Source organism: Panulirus ornatus, chromosome 15 (assembly GCF_036320965.1).
Source record: "Panulirus ornatus isolate Po-2019 chromosome 15, ASM3632096v1, whole genome shotgun sequence".
Taxonomy (NCBI): Eukaryota; Metazoa; Arthropoda; class Malacostraca; order Decapoda; family Palinuridae; genus Panulirus; species Panulirus ornatus.
In genome coordinates this window covers 23,224,601-23,241,726 of record NC_092238.1, presented here as the reverse complement: position 1 = coordinate 23,241,726, position 17,126 = coordinate 23,224,601, and the positions used below count along the sequence as shown (strand labels likewise).

The 17,126-nt window shown below is 41.1% G+C and overlaps 1 protein-coding gene across 2 annotated transcripts in view; it reads right to left on the bottom strand.

Annotated features, from left to right (window-relative positions):
- LOC139753748 (uncharacterized) overlaps positions 1-17,126 on the bottom strand; it is a 137,613-nt gene that overhangs the window by 38,238 nt on the left and 82,249 nt on the right. The window contains exon 8 of one of the 2 annotated variants that reach the window (XM_071670561.1): positions 2,646-2,820. In XM_071670561.1, coding sequence (XP_071526662.1) covers positions 2,646-2,820 — 175 coding nt within the window. Of the gene's footprint in view, positions 1-2,618; positions 2,821-17,126 lie in introns of those variants that run through there. The other variant, XM_071670560.1, reaches the window with a different exon arrangement.

Below are 17,126 nucleotides of genomic sequence, written 5' to 3'. Positions count from 1 at the left end.
TGCCTTCTCCAGATCCATAAATGCTACATACAAATCCAATTGCTTTTCTAAGTATTTCTCACATACATTCTTCAAAGCAAACACCTGATCCACACATCCTCTACCACTTCTGATTTATGTGCTGAAAAAGGACATACCTGGTTTAAAAAGCGAGATATACATAAGTATACGTATGTAAGTAGGAGAGATGGCCAGAGAGCGTTATTGGATTACGTGTTAATTGACAGGCGCGCGAAAGAGAGACTTTTGGATGTTAATGTGCTGAGAGGTGCAACTGGAGGGATGTCTGATCATTATCTTGTGGAGGGTAAGGTGAAGATTTGTATGGGTTTTCAGAAAAGAGGAGTGAATGTTGGGGTGAAGAGGGTGGTGAGAGTGAGTGAGCTTGGGAAGGAGACTTATGTGAGGAAGTACCAGGAGAGACTGAGTACAGAATGGAAAAAGGTGAGAACAATGGAAGTAAGGGGAGTGGGGGAGGAATGGGATGTATTTAGGGAATCAGTGATGGATTGCGCAAAAGATGCTTGTGGCATGAGAAGAGTGGGAGGTGGGTTGATTACAAAGGGTAGTGAGTGGTGGGATGAAGAAGTAAGATTATTAGTGAAAGAGAAGAGAGAGGCATTTGGACGATTTTTGCAGGGAAAAAATGCAAATGAGTGGGAGATGTATAAAAGAAAGAGACAGGAGGTCAAGAGAAAGGTGCAAGAGGTGAAAAAGAGGGCAAATGAGAGTTGGGGTGAGAGAGTATCATTAAATTTTAGGGAGAATAAAAAGATGTTCTGGAGGGAGGTAAATAAAGTGCGTAAGACAAGGGAGCAAATGGGAACTTCAGTGAAGGGCGCAAATGGGGAGGTGATAACAAGTAGTGGTGATGTGAGAAGGAGATGGAGTGAGTATTTTGAAGGTTTGTCGAATGTGTTTGATGATAGAGTGGCAGATATAGGGTGTTTTGGTCGAGGTGGTGTGCAAAGTGAGAGGGTTAGGGAAAATGATTTGGTAAACAGAGAAGAGGTAGTAAAAGCTTTGCGGAAGATGAAAGCCGGCAAGGCAGCAGGTTTGGATGGTATTGCAGTGGAATTTATTAAAAAAGGGGGTGACTGTATTATTGACTGGTTGGTAAGGTTATTTAATGTATGTATGACTCATGGTGAGGTGCCTGAGGATTGGCGGAATGCGTGCATAGTGCCATTGTACAAAGGCAAAGGGGATAAGAGTGAGTGCTCAAATTACAGAGGTATAAGTTGTTATTCCGTGTGTGGCGGGGTGGCGATGGGAACGGGTGGGGGCAGACGGTGTGAATTGTGTGCATGTGTATATATGTATATGTATATATGTATACACTGAGATGTATGGGTGAGTATGTTTGCGTGTTTGGACGTGTGTGTGTATGCATGTGTATGTGGGCGGGTTGGGCCATTCTTTCGTCTGTTTCCTTGCGCTACCTCGCAAGCGAGGGAGACAGCAACAAAGCATATATATATAGGGGAGAAAGAATACTTCCCACGTATTCCCTGCATGTCGTAGAAGGCAACTAAAAGGGGAGGGAGCGGGGGGCTGGAAATCTTCCCCTCTCGTTTTTTTTTTAATTTTCCAAAACAAGGAACAGAGAAGGGGGCCAGGTGAGGATATTCCCTCCAAGGCCCAGTCCTCTGTTCTTAATGCTACCTCGCTAACGCGGGAAATGGCGAATAGTTTGAAAGAAAAAAAGAAAGATAAGTTTGTTGAGTATTCCTGGGAAATTATATGGGAGGGTATTGATTGAGAGGGTGAAGGCATGTACAGAGCATCAGATTGGGGAAGAGCAGTGTGGTTTCATATATATGTATACGATGAAATATATAGGTATGTATATGTGCGTGTATGGACGTGTATGTATATGCATGTGTATGTAGGTGGGTAGGGCCATTCTTTCGTCTGTTTCCTTGTGCTACCTCACTAATGTGGGAGACAGTGACAAAATATAATGCTAATAAAAATATTTATTTATTTATTTTGCTTTGTCACTGTCTCCCACTTCTCCTCGTTCCCTCCACCTCTGACACATATATCCTCTTGGTCAATCTTTCCTCACTCATTCTCTCCATGTGACCAAACCATTTCAAAATACCCTCTTTCTGCTCTCTCAACCACACTTTTTATTACCACGCATCTCTCTTACCCTTACATTACTTACTCGATGAAACCACCTCTCACCACATATTGTCCTCAAACATCTCATTTCCAGCACATCCACCCTCCTGTGCACAACTCTATCCATATCCCACGCCTTGCAACCATACAACATTGTTGGAACCACTATTCCTTCAAACGTACCCATTTTTGCTTTCCGAGATAATGTTCTCGACTTCCACACATTCTTCAAGGCTCCCAGAATTTTTGCCCCCTCCCCCACCCTATGATTCACTTCCGCTAATAAGAATAAAGAAATAATAATAATAATATTGCTCTAAATAAGAAACTAAAGTTTTAAGGTGATATATGACACCAGTAAAGAAAATACTAAAATGCAAGTTAAAAAACATATGCACCAGTCAAGGATGCCAATGTGCACACACTAAAATGGTTAGGACTTCATTTGCTCCATAAAAATGATTCAAAGAGGAACATGTACTATCAACAATTGTAAGTAAGTACTAAGCACTCACTTCAGCAGCACGCTGCTTTGGTAGTGGCCACTGGAGAAATTCATCATGAGATCTGGCACAAAAGGGCATCAAGAGAGAACATCTATGGTGGGACGTCACAAGTGGCATTGCTCTTACCCAAACATAAACACATGCATCTGCTGAACTACATGCTCTGCAAACTGTTTCCAGCTGTCTGGTGAGAGAGAAGACAAGTTATCCAGATATCTAAAGGAGTATGTATGAGGAATAATAAACTCTTGTAAGAGAACTATAATTCACATAAAATATCTGCATGTTTACAATATCTAACATGGTTACAATATCTAACATAACTGTCCACTGAAATGCATCAAAATTTCAGTATCTATTTTGATGAAGAAAAGGATTTTTTCCACTGTTTGAATGGAAGTAGACTAAGGCTTCAAGCTGTCATGCGCTGATATATGAAGTTCTGGACTTACAACACTTAAGAATCAGAGCATGTTGTATTCATTTATGACAATATACTTGCAATAAAATGAAAAAAAGATTCTTACATATATATTTTCAATGTCTGAAAGGATACTTTCTTTAAATATAGTTATCTATTTATTTATTTTGCTTTGTCGCTGTCTCCCGCATTTGCGGGGTAGCGCAAGGAAACAGACGAAAGAAATGGCCCAACCCATCCCCATACACATGTATATACATACACGTCCACACACGCAAATATACATACCTATACATCTCAATGTACACATATATATACAAACACAGACATATACATGAATACACATGCACATTATTCTCAGTCTGCCTTCATTTATTCCCATCGCCACCTCGCCACACATGGAATAACATTCCCCTCCCCCCTCATGTGTGTGAGGTAGCGCTAGGAAAAGACAACAAAGGCCCCATTCACCCACACCCAGTCTCCAGCTGTCACATAATAATGCCCGAAACCACAGCTCCCTTTCCACATCCAGGCCCCACAGAACTTTCCATGGTTTACCCCAGACGCTTCATGTGCCCTGATTCAATCCATTGACAGCACGTCGACCCCAGTATACCACATCAATCCAATTCACTCTATTCCTTGCCTGCCTTTCACCCTCCCGCATGTTCAGGCCCCAATCACTCAAAATCTTTTTCACTCCATCTTTCCACCTCCAATTTGGTCTCCCACTTCTCCTTGTTCCCTCCACCTCCGACACATATATCCTCTTGGTCACTCTTTCCTCACTCATTCTCTCCATGTGCCCAAACCATTTCAAAACACCCTCTTCTGCTCTCTCAACCACGCTCCTTTTATTTCCACACATCTCTCTTACCCTTACATTACTTACTCGATCAAACCACCTCACACCACATATTGTCCTCAAACATCTCATTTCCAGCACATCCATCCTCCTGCGGACAACTCTATCCATAGCCCACGCCTCGCAACCATACAACATTGTTGGAACCACTATTCCTTCAAACATACCCATTTTTGCTTTTGGAGATGATGTTCTCGACTTCCACACATTCTTCAAGGCTCCCTGGATTTTTGCCCCCTCCTCCACCCTACGGATCACTTCCGCTTCCATGGTTCCATCCGCTGCCAGATCCACTCCCAGATATCTAAAACACTTTACTTCCTCCAGTTTTTCTCCATTCAAACTTACCTCCCAATTGACTTGACCCTCAACCCTACTGTACCTAATAACCTTGCTCTTATTCACATTTACTCTTAACCTTCTTCTTTCACACACTTTACCAAACTCAGTCACCAGCTTCTGCAGTTTCTCACATGAATCAGCCATCAGCGCTGTATCATCAGCGAACAACAACTGACTCACTTCCCAAGCTCTCTCATCCACAACAGACTGCATACTTGCCCCTCTTTCCAAAACTCTTGCATTCACCTCCCTAACAACCCCATCCATAAACAAATTAAACAACCATGGAGACATCACACACCCCTGCCGCAAACCTACATTCACTGAGAACCAATCACTTTCCTCTCTTCCTACACATACACATGCCTTGCATCCTCAATAAAAACTTTTCACTGCTTCTAACAACTTGCCTCCCACACCATATATTCTTAATACCTTCCACAGAGCATCTCTATCAACTCTATTATATCCCTTCTCCAGATCCATAAATGCTACATACAAATCCATTTGCTTTTCTAAGTATTTCTCACATACATTCTTCAAAGCAAACACCTGATCCACACATCCGCTACCACTTCTGAAACCAAACTGCTCTTCCCCAATCTGATGCTCTGTACATGCCTTCACCCTCTCAATCAATACCCTCCCATATAATTTACCACGAATACTCAACAAACTTATACCTCTGTAATTTGAGCACTCACTCTTATCCCCTTTGCCTTTGTACAATGGCACTATGCATGCATTCTGCCAATCCTCAGGCACCTCACCATGAGTCATATATACATTAAATAACCTTACCAACCACTCAACAATACAGTCACCCCCTTTTTCAATAAATTCCACTGCAATATCATCCAAACCTGCTGCCTTGCCAGCTTTCATCTTCCGCAAAGCTTTTACTACCTCTTCTCTGTTTACCAAATCATTTTCCCCAACCCTCTCACTTTGCACACCACCTCGACCAAAACACCCTATATCTGCCACTCTATCATCAAACACATTCAACAAACCTTCAAAATACTCACTCCATCTTCTCACATCACCACTACTTGTTATCACCTCCCCATTAGCCCCCTTCACTGAAGTTCCCATTTGCTCCCTTGTCTTACGCACTTTATTTACCTCCTTCAAGAACATCTTTTTATTCTCCCTAAAACTTAATGATACTCTCTCACCCCAACTCTCATTTGGCCTCTTTTTCACCTCTTGCACCTTTCTCTTGACCTCCTGCCTCTTTCTTTTATAAATCTCCCACTCATTTGCATTGTTTCCCCGCAAAAATTGTCCAAATGCCTCTCTCTTTCACTAATAATCTTACTTTTTCTTTAAATAAAAACGTATATCATCAAAATTTCAGGTAATTTATTTATCTGATCATCTTGTACATTCTAATGATGTCACAGCATAATATTATTCAATTTGTATCCCACTAACTTGAAAAATATGCTAATTTGTGTTCACTGCTACCCAATTATTTCTCACAGCTGAAGTGCAGGCACTTCCATAAGTCTCTCGTTAGGTTAGAATAACTGATTGACTGGATGATTCATGGGGTGATGTAGACAAGCCAAGAGAACCTTCCCTCCCTCCCACTAACACTCACTCCATTCCACTACCACCTCAAGCTCATATCACCAAGTCTTTCGCTAAGTCTATTAAATATCATCTGCATTACTTGTTCTATGAGCAACAGCTGATAAAGTATATAATTCAAGGAGTGATGCCAATAATCTCGGTGCCCCTTCCTCTCATCAGAATAAGTCTGTCCCACTAATCCCAGCAGCAAATAAAGCTCTTATCACTTTTGAGTTCAGTACCTTTTTCTGAGAGTTTTCATTAAATAATGTCTAAAGTACATTGTGCGCAGGTGTTATGCATGAGTGGTATGCCAAGTTGCTTTAGATACGTTATAGTCTACTCATAAGGGTTAGATTGGTAAAATTTCTGGTCAAGAACATATCCTAAAAGAGGGGTGGAAGAAGAGCCACCCATGATATGAGAACAGTACTCCATACTGGGATGAATGATACCCTGTGCATATGTAATAGTTCAGCCAAAGAAATATAAGTTTTAAATGGGTAAAACTATTTCTCTCCAGAGCAGTGTCCCATGAGTCTTAAGAGAAGCTCTATAATTCCAAGAGGTTAGAAACTTCTTAACCCCCTGCTTTCTCATGAGTTATAAATGCCTCTCACCCCTTACCAGTCACCTACTCGATGTTAGCAACCTGAAGCTCAGTCCAATCAGCTACCTCCGATCGGTAAAGACAACAACCTTCCTTGGCAGATGGAACCAACCTGCATCATAAATCCTGAACTTTGGACATTAATCCAATGGTGGTCAACAACAGTAAGTAAAAGACTTTTGAATGAGAGGGTAAAGAAGGGTGGGAATCTACAATCTCAAGAATTCTCAAGGAAAACCTGCCCAGAAACAACTTTTCACACTTCAAATTATTTCCCTCTAGAGTCATTTCATATCATGAACCTCAGATGAGCAGAAAGGTTAGAAAAAGTCTGAAGATAAAGTATGGCAAAAAACAGTCGCTTATGAGTTACCTTTAGGCATGTTTGGTCCCTTTAGCCCTGAAGGTGGCAATCCAAGGGCCATGAGAGGATGACCTTATACATAAAGAGTAAAGTTTCATGAACAAATATATAAAAGCAATGCCAATTGCCTCTAATGTCAATTTCCTTCAAGGAGAGGCTCCTGAGATAGACCTAAAATGTTGGCTTCATTTTCCAAAAGCATGGGATCTGACAGAGAAAATAGGTAGACCAACAAAGCAATTCCCTCAGTTCAGAAAGAGATATTCTTATCATAGAAAGGTTTTAAGCTTCCTAAGTAAAACCATACGTACTCCTATAACAGTGGTTCCCAAATTAGGGCTTGTGATATCTTGGAGGGACATTTGGCAATTTCAGTTGAGCTGTAAGACTGGCCTATGAGATGATCATGAAATGCTTTGTTTAACAAAAGGCTGTATGAGTTACCTAACAAGAAATTATATTATCATGTCCTTCAGGTACTTCAGCAAACTCATACCGATTAAGAAAACAATATTCTGTAATGCATATAACCTATGATGTGCACTCAGTATAACAAAACCCAGAATCAAGAAGCTTATCCATGCCATGCTGTGCAGTAGCATCTATCAAACTAATTCTAAAAATATTTTTTTTTTCTTTCAAACCCTGTGGATGATGAGTTCAAAGAAACTGATATTATGGTCTAACCATGATTTTTATAGTCACAGGATGTTGCAGATGTTTACTTTTATGAATTAATCTAAAAATCAATTTCATAAATACACACATCCGACTTAGGCTGGGGTGTATGTGTGTGTGTATACACACAAGAAAGGGTAAAGAGATGGGGCAAAGCAAGTCTAAAACTCTCTCCCTGTAACATATTAGTAAATACATACACATAAGGTCTTAACCCATACAGGATCATGGTCCTGAAGATATTTCCCCATATGTGAAGATACACTAGATAAACCTCTTAAAATACAGTTCAAAATATCACTGGAGAGAGGCAGAGTTCCATGGGAATGGAGAAGATTGAATGTCATACTCATCAATAAAAAGAGAGACTGGGAACTGACATTGAACTACAGGCCATTCTCATACATGGGTGTGGTCTGTAAGACTCTGGAAAAGATATTATAAAGTAAATGGATGACTTTCTACATAGGAGAAACTACCTAAGTGAGAGACAGCAAGCATGATTTTAGGGAAAGGAGGTCATGAGTAAAAAAAAAAAAAAAAAACCTTAGATTTCTACAAGAGACTGATTTCTGCTTTAGACAAAAGGGAAGGCTGGGTGGACTGTTTGCATCTTGATTGCCAGAAAGCATATGACAAAAAACCACATTGAAGAATAGTTAAGATGCTAAACCATAAGGCAGGAATAAGGAGGAAACTCCATCAATGGAAAGATCATCAAAGTGGAAAGAGACAAAGGACACATGTCAGAGGAGCCTTTTCCTAATGGGTTGAGGTGACCAATGGAGAGATACTAAGTTCTGCTCTGGGATAATGCAAATGTCATAAGGGAAGATTAGTGTGAGGAAGATTGCATCAACTTACAAGGGGTTAGATTCCAAAGTTGGTCTCATACATAGTTGATAAAATTCACCCAGGACAAATGTAATTCATTGAGGATGGGACAAAGTGGGGGAAAAAAAAAAGCTTCCATATGATTATCATCTTCCAGGAAATAAGCTTCAGGGGTCTGTGTATGAGAAGGACTAGGGTCATCATCATCCCTAACCTGTCACCAGAGTCCCACTTTGGGAAAACACTTAAGATAAACTATGTGCTTGTAAATGTTAGAATAGATTTCAAGTACCATATTTACATCGGGAAATATAGAGCAAGCTGTTCATAACCTACAAAAGGCCAAAATTAGAATATGATTCTCAAGTTTGGTCACTGCACCTGAAGAATGAAAAAAAAAATACAGACAGTCCAAAGAAGGCAACACAGATGGTACTACAATTACATGAGATGAGTTACAGGGGAAGGCAAGAGGTTTACATTTGCCTTCCTTAGAAGAGAGAAGATTGAGGGGTGACCTGATCACAAACCTCAAGTATTGAAAGCAAACTGATGACATGGGCAGAGAACAGTTCTTTGAGAGAAGTAATGGTAGAACAACCAAAGGATATAACATGAAATTAGCTTATTCACTACAAAAAAAAAAAATCACTGAAGTTGACAGCACTGCTGCATTTGACTGGAATCTGGGAAGCTTCCAACACCAAGTTCTATCAAACTCCCAGAATTTGGCACACTCAAACTGAATATCTACTGCATATACCATTCAGGGGTCCTTTTGCTTTCTACTCCATCCACACTCATTTGTACATGATAGCCTTCATAGGCTGAGTACCCTCCAAAATCTTGGAAAAAACAGGGATCAATGCCTGCAGCTCTCCTCTTGGGAGAATGTTGGAAGAGGAAGGAAGAGTGGGCATCACAAAAAAGCAGGTGAGGAAACTATATTGAGATAAAATGTTATATGAGTGCAGATTACTAAAAAGTACTACAAGAACATAGATGGTTTTGTGAAATCTACTATGAAGAGTCAGGTCATGGATACCATGGATCACAAAATGAGGAAGAAAAATGAGGTAGAAAGAGGCATGGTCCAACATGAAATAACAAAGAGCAAGACAACTCAGGGACATACTATAGCTAAGGTACAACAACACTTCAGCCAGCCAGAATTTGAGAGGTACAGCATAGCAAGGAATGAGTACTACAACATAAGGAGGGAGGAGCAGAAAGGATTTAAAATGAACATTATAGACAATACAAAAGACAACTCAAAGCTCTTCTATGAGTACATCAAGAGCAAACTATTGGTTAAAGAACAACTAATCAGGTTAAGGAACCTGGAGCTAAGAACTCATGAAGAGGATAAAGAATACAGGCGAGTAACTGAATAGCAAATATAAAATATGTGTTATCACAGCTGTAAAATGATACTGAACCAGTTTTAGATAAGTGGAAGGTAGGTAAAGTATTGGTGAGTATATAGACTAACAGAAAAGACCTCTGTGATGTAGCAGTTAGCATTCCTGACCGTGTTGCATTCATGCCGCCCAGGGTTGATTGCATGGGTTAGAATCTTGGTCGTGGCAGTCAGTCCACAATCAACTCAGCTTTTCATCCACCTTTAGGGGTTGGTTCATAAAATGAGCAAGGTAGTGTCAAAAAAAGATGACTAAAACTTGAAGGGGAAAATCCTCACTTGGCCTCCCTCTCTATTCTTTCCACCTCCAATCTGGTCTCCCACATCTCCTGGTTCCCTCCACCTCTGAATATACATCCCCTTTGTCAATCTTTCCTCACTTATTCTCAACATTTCAACACACCCTCTTCTGCTCTCTTAACCACACTCTTTTATTTCCATACATCTCTCTTACCCTTTCATTACTCACTCGATCAAACCACCTCACACCACATACTGGCCTCAAACATTTCATTTCCAACACATCCACCCTCCTCTGTATAACCCTATCTATAGGCCAAGCCTCGCAACATATACTATTGTTGGAACAACTATTCCTTCAAACATACCCATTTTTGCTCTCTGAGATAATGTTCTCTCTTTCCATACATTCTTCATCACTCCCAGACCCTTCACCTCCTCCCCTAACCTAAGACTCACTTCAGCTTCCATGGTTCCATTCACTCCTAAGTCTACTCCCAGATATCTAAACACTTCACGTCCTCCAATTATTCTCCATTCAAACTAACATCCCAACTAACTTGTCCCTCAACCCTACTGAACCTAATAATGTTGCTCTTATTCACATTTATTCTCAACTTTCTCCTATCACACACTTTTCCAAACTCAGTCACCAACTTCTGCAGTTTCTCTCTCAAATCAGCCACCAGTGCTGTATCATTGGCAAACAACAACTGACTCACTTCCAAGGCCCTCTCATCCACAACAGACTGCATACTTGCATCTCTTTCCAAAACTCTTGCATTTCCTTTCCTAACCACCTATCCATAAACAAATTAAACAACCATGGGGATATCACATACCCATGCCGCACACCAACCTTCACCAGGAACCAATCACTCTCTTCTCTTCCTACTCATACACATGCCTTACAACCTTGATAAAAACTTCTCAATGCTTCTAGCACCTTACCTCTCACACCATGTACTCTCTTAAGACCTTCCATAAAGCATCTCTATCCACCCTGTCACATATCTTCTCCAGATCCATAAATACCACTTATAAATCTATTTCTCTAAGTATTTCTCATACACATTTTTCAAAGCAAACAACTGATCCACACATCCTCTACAACTTCTGAAACCACACTGCTCCTCCTCAATCTGATGCTCTGTACATGCCTTCATCCTCTCAATCAATACCCTACCATACAATTTTCCAACACTCAACAAACTTATACCTCTGTAGTTTGAACACTCACCTTCATCCATTATGCCTTTGTACAATGGCCCTATACATGCATTCTGCCAATCCTCAGTCACTTCACCATGATCCTTTCTTAATGAATTCAATTGTAATACCATCCAACTGCCCAGCCTTGCCGGATTTCATCTTGCACAAGATTTTCACCAACTCTTCTCTCTTCGCCAAACCACTCTCCCTGACTCTCTCACTTCACACACTACCCCTAACAAAACACCCTACATCTGCCACTCTGTCATCAAACACATTTAAAATCCTTTGAAATCTCACTTCACCTCCTCCTCACTCCATCACTTGCCCCTTTCACCGATATTCCCATTTGTTCTCGTCTTAAGCACATTATATGTAGATATGATCACTCTCAAGGGTAAAGGGGAAGAGTGGTTTGGGAATGTCTTGGGAGTAAAGTCAGGGGTTAGTGAGAGGACAAAAGCAAGGGAAGGAGTAGCACTATTCCTGAAACAGGAGTGGTGGGAGTATGTGATAAAGTGTAAGAAAGTAAACTCTAGATTGACACGGATAAAACTGAAAGTGGATGGAACGAGATGGATGATTATTGGTGCATATGCACCTGGGCATGAAAAGAAAGATCATGAGAGGCAAGCATTTTGGGAGCAGCTGAGTGTGTTAGTAGTTTTGATGCACAAGACCGGGTTATAGTGACGGGTGATTTGAATGCAAAGGTGAGTAATGTGGCAGTTGAGGTAATAATTGGTGTACATGGGGTGTTCAGTGTTGTAAATGGATATGATGAAGAGCTTGTAGATTTATGTGCCGAAAAAGGACTGATGATTGGGAATACCTGGTTTAAAAAGAGAGATATACATAAGTATACGTATGTAAGTAGGAGAGATGGCCAGAGAGCGTTATTGGATTACGTGTTAATTGATAGGCACGCGAAAGAGAGACTTTTGGATGTTAATGTGCTGAGAGGTGCAACTGGAGAGATGTCTGATCATTATTTTGTAGAGGCGAAGGTGAAGATTTGTAGAGGTTTTCAGAAAAGAAGAGAGAATGTTGGGGTGAAGAGAGTGGTGAGAGTAAGTGAGCTTGGGAAGGAGACTTGTGTGAGGAAGTACCAGGAGAGACTGAGTACAGAATGGAAAAAGGTGAGAACAAAGGACGTAAGGGGAGTGGGGGAGGAATTGGAGGTATTTAAGGAAACAGTGATGGCTTGCCCAAAAGATGTTTGTGGCATGAGAAGCGTGGGAGGTGGGCAGATTAGAAAGGGTAGTGAGTGGTGGGATGAAGAAGTGAGAGTATTAGTGAAAGAGAATAGAGAGGCATTTGGATGATTTCTGCAGGGAAATTATGCAAATGAGTGGGATATGTATAAAAGAAAGAGGCAGGTCAAGAGAAAGGTGCAAGAGGTGAAAAAGAGGGCAAAAGAGAGTTGGGGTGAGAGGGTATCATTAAGTTTTAGGGAGAATAAAAAGATATTTTGGAAGGAGGTAAATAAAGTGCATAAGACAAGGGAACAAATGGGAACTTCAGTGAAGGGGTCTAATGGGGAGGTGATAACAAGTAGTGGTGATGTGAGAAGGAGATGGAGTGAGTATTTTGAAGGTTAGTTGAATGTGTTTGATGGCAGATATAGAGTGTTTTGGTCGAGGTGGTGTGCAAAGTGAGGGGGTTAGGGAAAATGATTTGGTAAACAGAGAAGAGGTAGTAAAAGTTTTGCGGAAGATGAAAGCCGGCAAGGCAGCAGGTTTGGATGGTATTGCAGTGGAATTTATTAAAAAAGGGGGTGACTGTATTGTTGACTGGTTGGTAAGGTTATTTAATGTATGTAAGACTCATGGTGAGGTGCCTGAGGATTGGCAGAATGCTTGCATAATGCCATTGTACAAAGGCAAAGAGGATAAAAGTGAGTGCTCAAATTACAGAGGTAAAAGTTTGAGTATTCCTGGGAAATTATATGGGAGGGTATTGACTGAGAGGGTGAAGGCATGTGCAGAGCATCAGTTTGGGGAAGAGCAGTGTGGTATCAGAAGTGGTAGAGGATGTGTGGATCAGGTGTTTGCTTTGAAGAATGTATGTGAGAAATACTTAGAAAAGCAAATAGATTTGTATGTAGCATTTATGGATCTGGAAAAGGTATATGATAGAGTTGATAGAGATGCTCTGTGGAAGGTATTAAGAATATATGGTGTGGGAGGAAAGTTGTTAGAAGCAGTGAAAAGTTTTAATTGAGGATGTAAGGCATGTGTACGTGTAGGAAGAGAGGAAAGTGATTGGTTCTCAGTGAATGTAGGTTTGCAGCAGGGGTGTGTGATGTCTCATTGGTTGTTTAATTTGTTTATGGATGGGGTTGTTAGGGAGGTGAATGCAAGAGTTTTGGAAAGAGGGGCAAGTATGCAGTCTGTTGTGGATGAAAGAGCTTGGGAAGTGAGTCAGTTGTTGTTCGCTGATGATACAGCGCTGGTGGCTGATTCGTGTGAGAAACTGCAGAAGCTGAAGACTGAGTTTGGTAAAGTGTGTGAAAGAAGAAAGCTGAGAGTAAATGTGAATAAGAGCAAGGTTATTAGGTACAGTAGGTTGAGGGACAAGTCAACTGGGAGGCAAGTTTGAATGGAGAAAAACTGGAGGAAGTGAAGTGTTTTAGATATCTGGGAGTGGATCTGGCAGCGGATGGAACCATGGAAGTGGAAGTGAATCACAGGGTGGGGGAGGGGGCAAAAGTTCTGGGAGCATTGAAGAATGTGTGGAAGTCGAGAACATTATCTCGGAAAGCAAAAATGGGTATGTTTGAAGGAATAGTGTTTCCAACAATGTTATATGGTTGCAAGGCGTGGGCTATGGATAGAGTTGTGCGGAGGGGGGTGGATGTGCTGGAAATGAGATGTTTGAGGACAAGTGGTGTGAGGTGGTTTGATCGAGTAAGTAATAATAGGGTAAGAGAGATGTGTGGTAATAAAAAGAGTGTGGTTGAGATAGCAGAAGAGGGTGTTTTGAAATGGTTTGGTCACATGGAGAGAATGAGTGAGGAAAGATTGACCAAGAGAATATATGTGTCACAGGTTGAGGGAACAAGGAGAAGTGGGAGACCAAATTGGAGGTGGAAAGATGGTGTGAAAAAGATTTTGAGTGACTGGGGCCTGAACATACAGGAGGGGGAAAGGCATGCAAGGAATAGAGTGAATTGGAATGATGTAGTATACTGGGGTCGACGTGCTGTCAATGGATTGAACCAGGGCATGGGAAGCATCCAGTGTAACCCATAGAAAGTTCTGTGGGGCCTGGATGTGGAAAGGGAGCTGTGGTTTCAGTACATTATTACATGACAGCTAGAGACTGAGTGTGAGCGAAAGTTGCCTTTGTTTTCTTTTCCTAGTGCTACCTTGCGCACATGAGGGGGGAGGGGGTTGTTATTTCATGTGTGGCGGGGTGGCAATGGGAATGAATAAAGGCAGACAGTATGAATTATGTACATGTGTACATATGTATATGTCTGTGTGTGTATATATATGTATACATTAAGATGTATAGGTATGTATATGTGCATGTGTGGACTTGCATGTATATACATGTGCATGTGGGTGGGTTGGGCCATTCTTTTGTCTGTTTCCTTGCGCTACCTTGCTAACGCGGGAGACAGCGACAAAGCAAAATAAAAAATAAATGATCACACTAGTTTGTGATGAAAGTTATAAAAGTGAAATCACACTTTTTTAGTTCATACAATTCTATCTAACCTAATATTTCTATACTTGTGGCATGACATGCTTCATGGGGACAATCTGCCACATCAGGGGCGATGTTGGGATTTAAATAACTTTAAGTACTGACATAGTGCCAGTGTACAAAGGCAAAGGGGATAAAGGATGGTGTTCAAGCTACAGCAGTAAAAGGTTGTTGAGAAGTCCTGGGAAATTGTATGGGAGAGTATCGACTGAGAGGGTGAAGACATGTACAGAGCATCAGACTGGGGAAAAGAAGAGTGGTTTCCAAAGTGGTAGAGGATATGCGGATCAGGAGTTTGCTTTGAAGAATGTGTTAAAAATACTTAGAAAAACACATGGATTTTTATGTAGCATTTATGGATCTGGAGAAGGCATATGATAGGGTTGACAGATGCTTTGTGGAGTGTCTTAAGAGTATATGGTAAGGGAGTTAAGCTACTACAAGCAGTGAAATTTCTTTTCCCAAGGATGCAAAGCATAAGTAGGAAGAGAGGAGAGTAATTGGTTCCCAGTGAAGGTCAGCCTGCAGAAGGGGTGTGTGATGTCCCCATAGTTGTTAAATTTGTATATATGGATGGGGTAGATGGGAGGTAAATGCAAGAGTTTTGGTGAGAGGGGCAAGTATACAGTCTGTTGGAGATGAGAAGGCCTGGGAAAAGAGTCAATGGTTGTTCACTGATGATAAACACTGGTGGCTGATTTGAGTGAGAACCTACAGAAGTCGGTGACTGAGTTTGGAAAAGTGTGTGAAAGGAGGAAGTTGAGAGTAAATGTGAATAAAAGCAAAGTTATTAGGCTCAGCAGGGTTGAGAGGCAAGTTAGCTGGGATGTAAGTTTGAATGGAGAAAAATTGAAGGAGATGAAGCGTTTTAGACAACTAGGAGTGGACTTAGCAGCGAATTGAACCATGGAAGTGGAAGTGAGTCACAGGGTGGGGGAGGGGGTAAAGGTTCTGGGAATGATGAAGAATGTGTGTTAGGAAAGAACGTTATCTCGAAGAGCAAAAATGGGTATGTTTGAAGGAATAGTAGTTCTAACAATATCATATGGTTGCAAGGCATGGGCTATAGATAGGGTTGTATGGTCTATTCTTATGTGTTTGTACCGAAAGGAAATTGTAATTTGCATAATATACTTAAAGTGTAACCACTGTTTTACAACATAACACAGAAGTACAGAAATCTTTATGAACAGGAATTACTATGATTACAAAAGCAGTTGTTTTGACTGCAAGCATGGATCACTATGGACAATCTCTGGATATATCAGATAATGGTCTGCTGGGCTTTGAATGTACATATAGCTGTTTTTCTTTATACTGTGAGTCCAATATAGCAAAGGTTCACTGTAGTTGAATCAAGAAACTGATAACTATATAAAGAAAAAAAAAGACACTTTAAACATTTTTTTTGTTTTGTTTGTTTTTTGCTTTGTCGCTGTCTCCCGCATTTGCGAGGTAGCGCAAGGAAACAGACGAAAGAAATGGCCCAACCCACCCCCATACACATGTATTTACATACGTCCACACACGCAAATATACATACCTACACAGCTTTCCATGGTTTACCCCAGACACTTCACATGCCTTGATTCAATCCACTGACAGCACGTCAACCCCGGTATACCACATCGCTCCAATTCACTCTATTCCTTGCCCTCCTTTCACCCTCCTGCATGTTCAGGCCCCGATCACACAAAATCTTTTTCACTCCATCTTTCCACCTCCAATTTGGTCTCCCACTTCTCCTCGTTCCCTCCACCTCCGACACATATATCCTCTTGGTCAATCTTTCCTCACTCATTCTCTCCATGTGACCAAACCATTTCAAAACACCCTCTTCTGCTCTCTCAACCACGCTCTTTTTATTTCCACACATCTCTCTTAACCTTACGTTACTTACTCGATCAAACCACCTCACACCACACACTGTCCTCAAACATCTCATTTCCAGCACATCCATCCTCCTGAGCACAACTCTATCCATAGTCCATGCCTCGCAACCATACAACATTGTTGGAACCACTATTCCTTCAAACATGCCCATTTTTGCTTTCCCAGATAATGTTCTCGACTTCCACACATTCTTCAAGGCTCCCAGAATTTTCGCCCCCTCCCCCACCCTATGATCCACTTCCGCTTCCATGTTTCCATCCGCTGCCAGATCCACTCCCAGATATCTAAAACACTTCACTTCCTCCAGTTTTTCTCC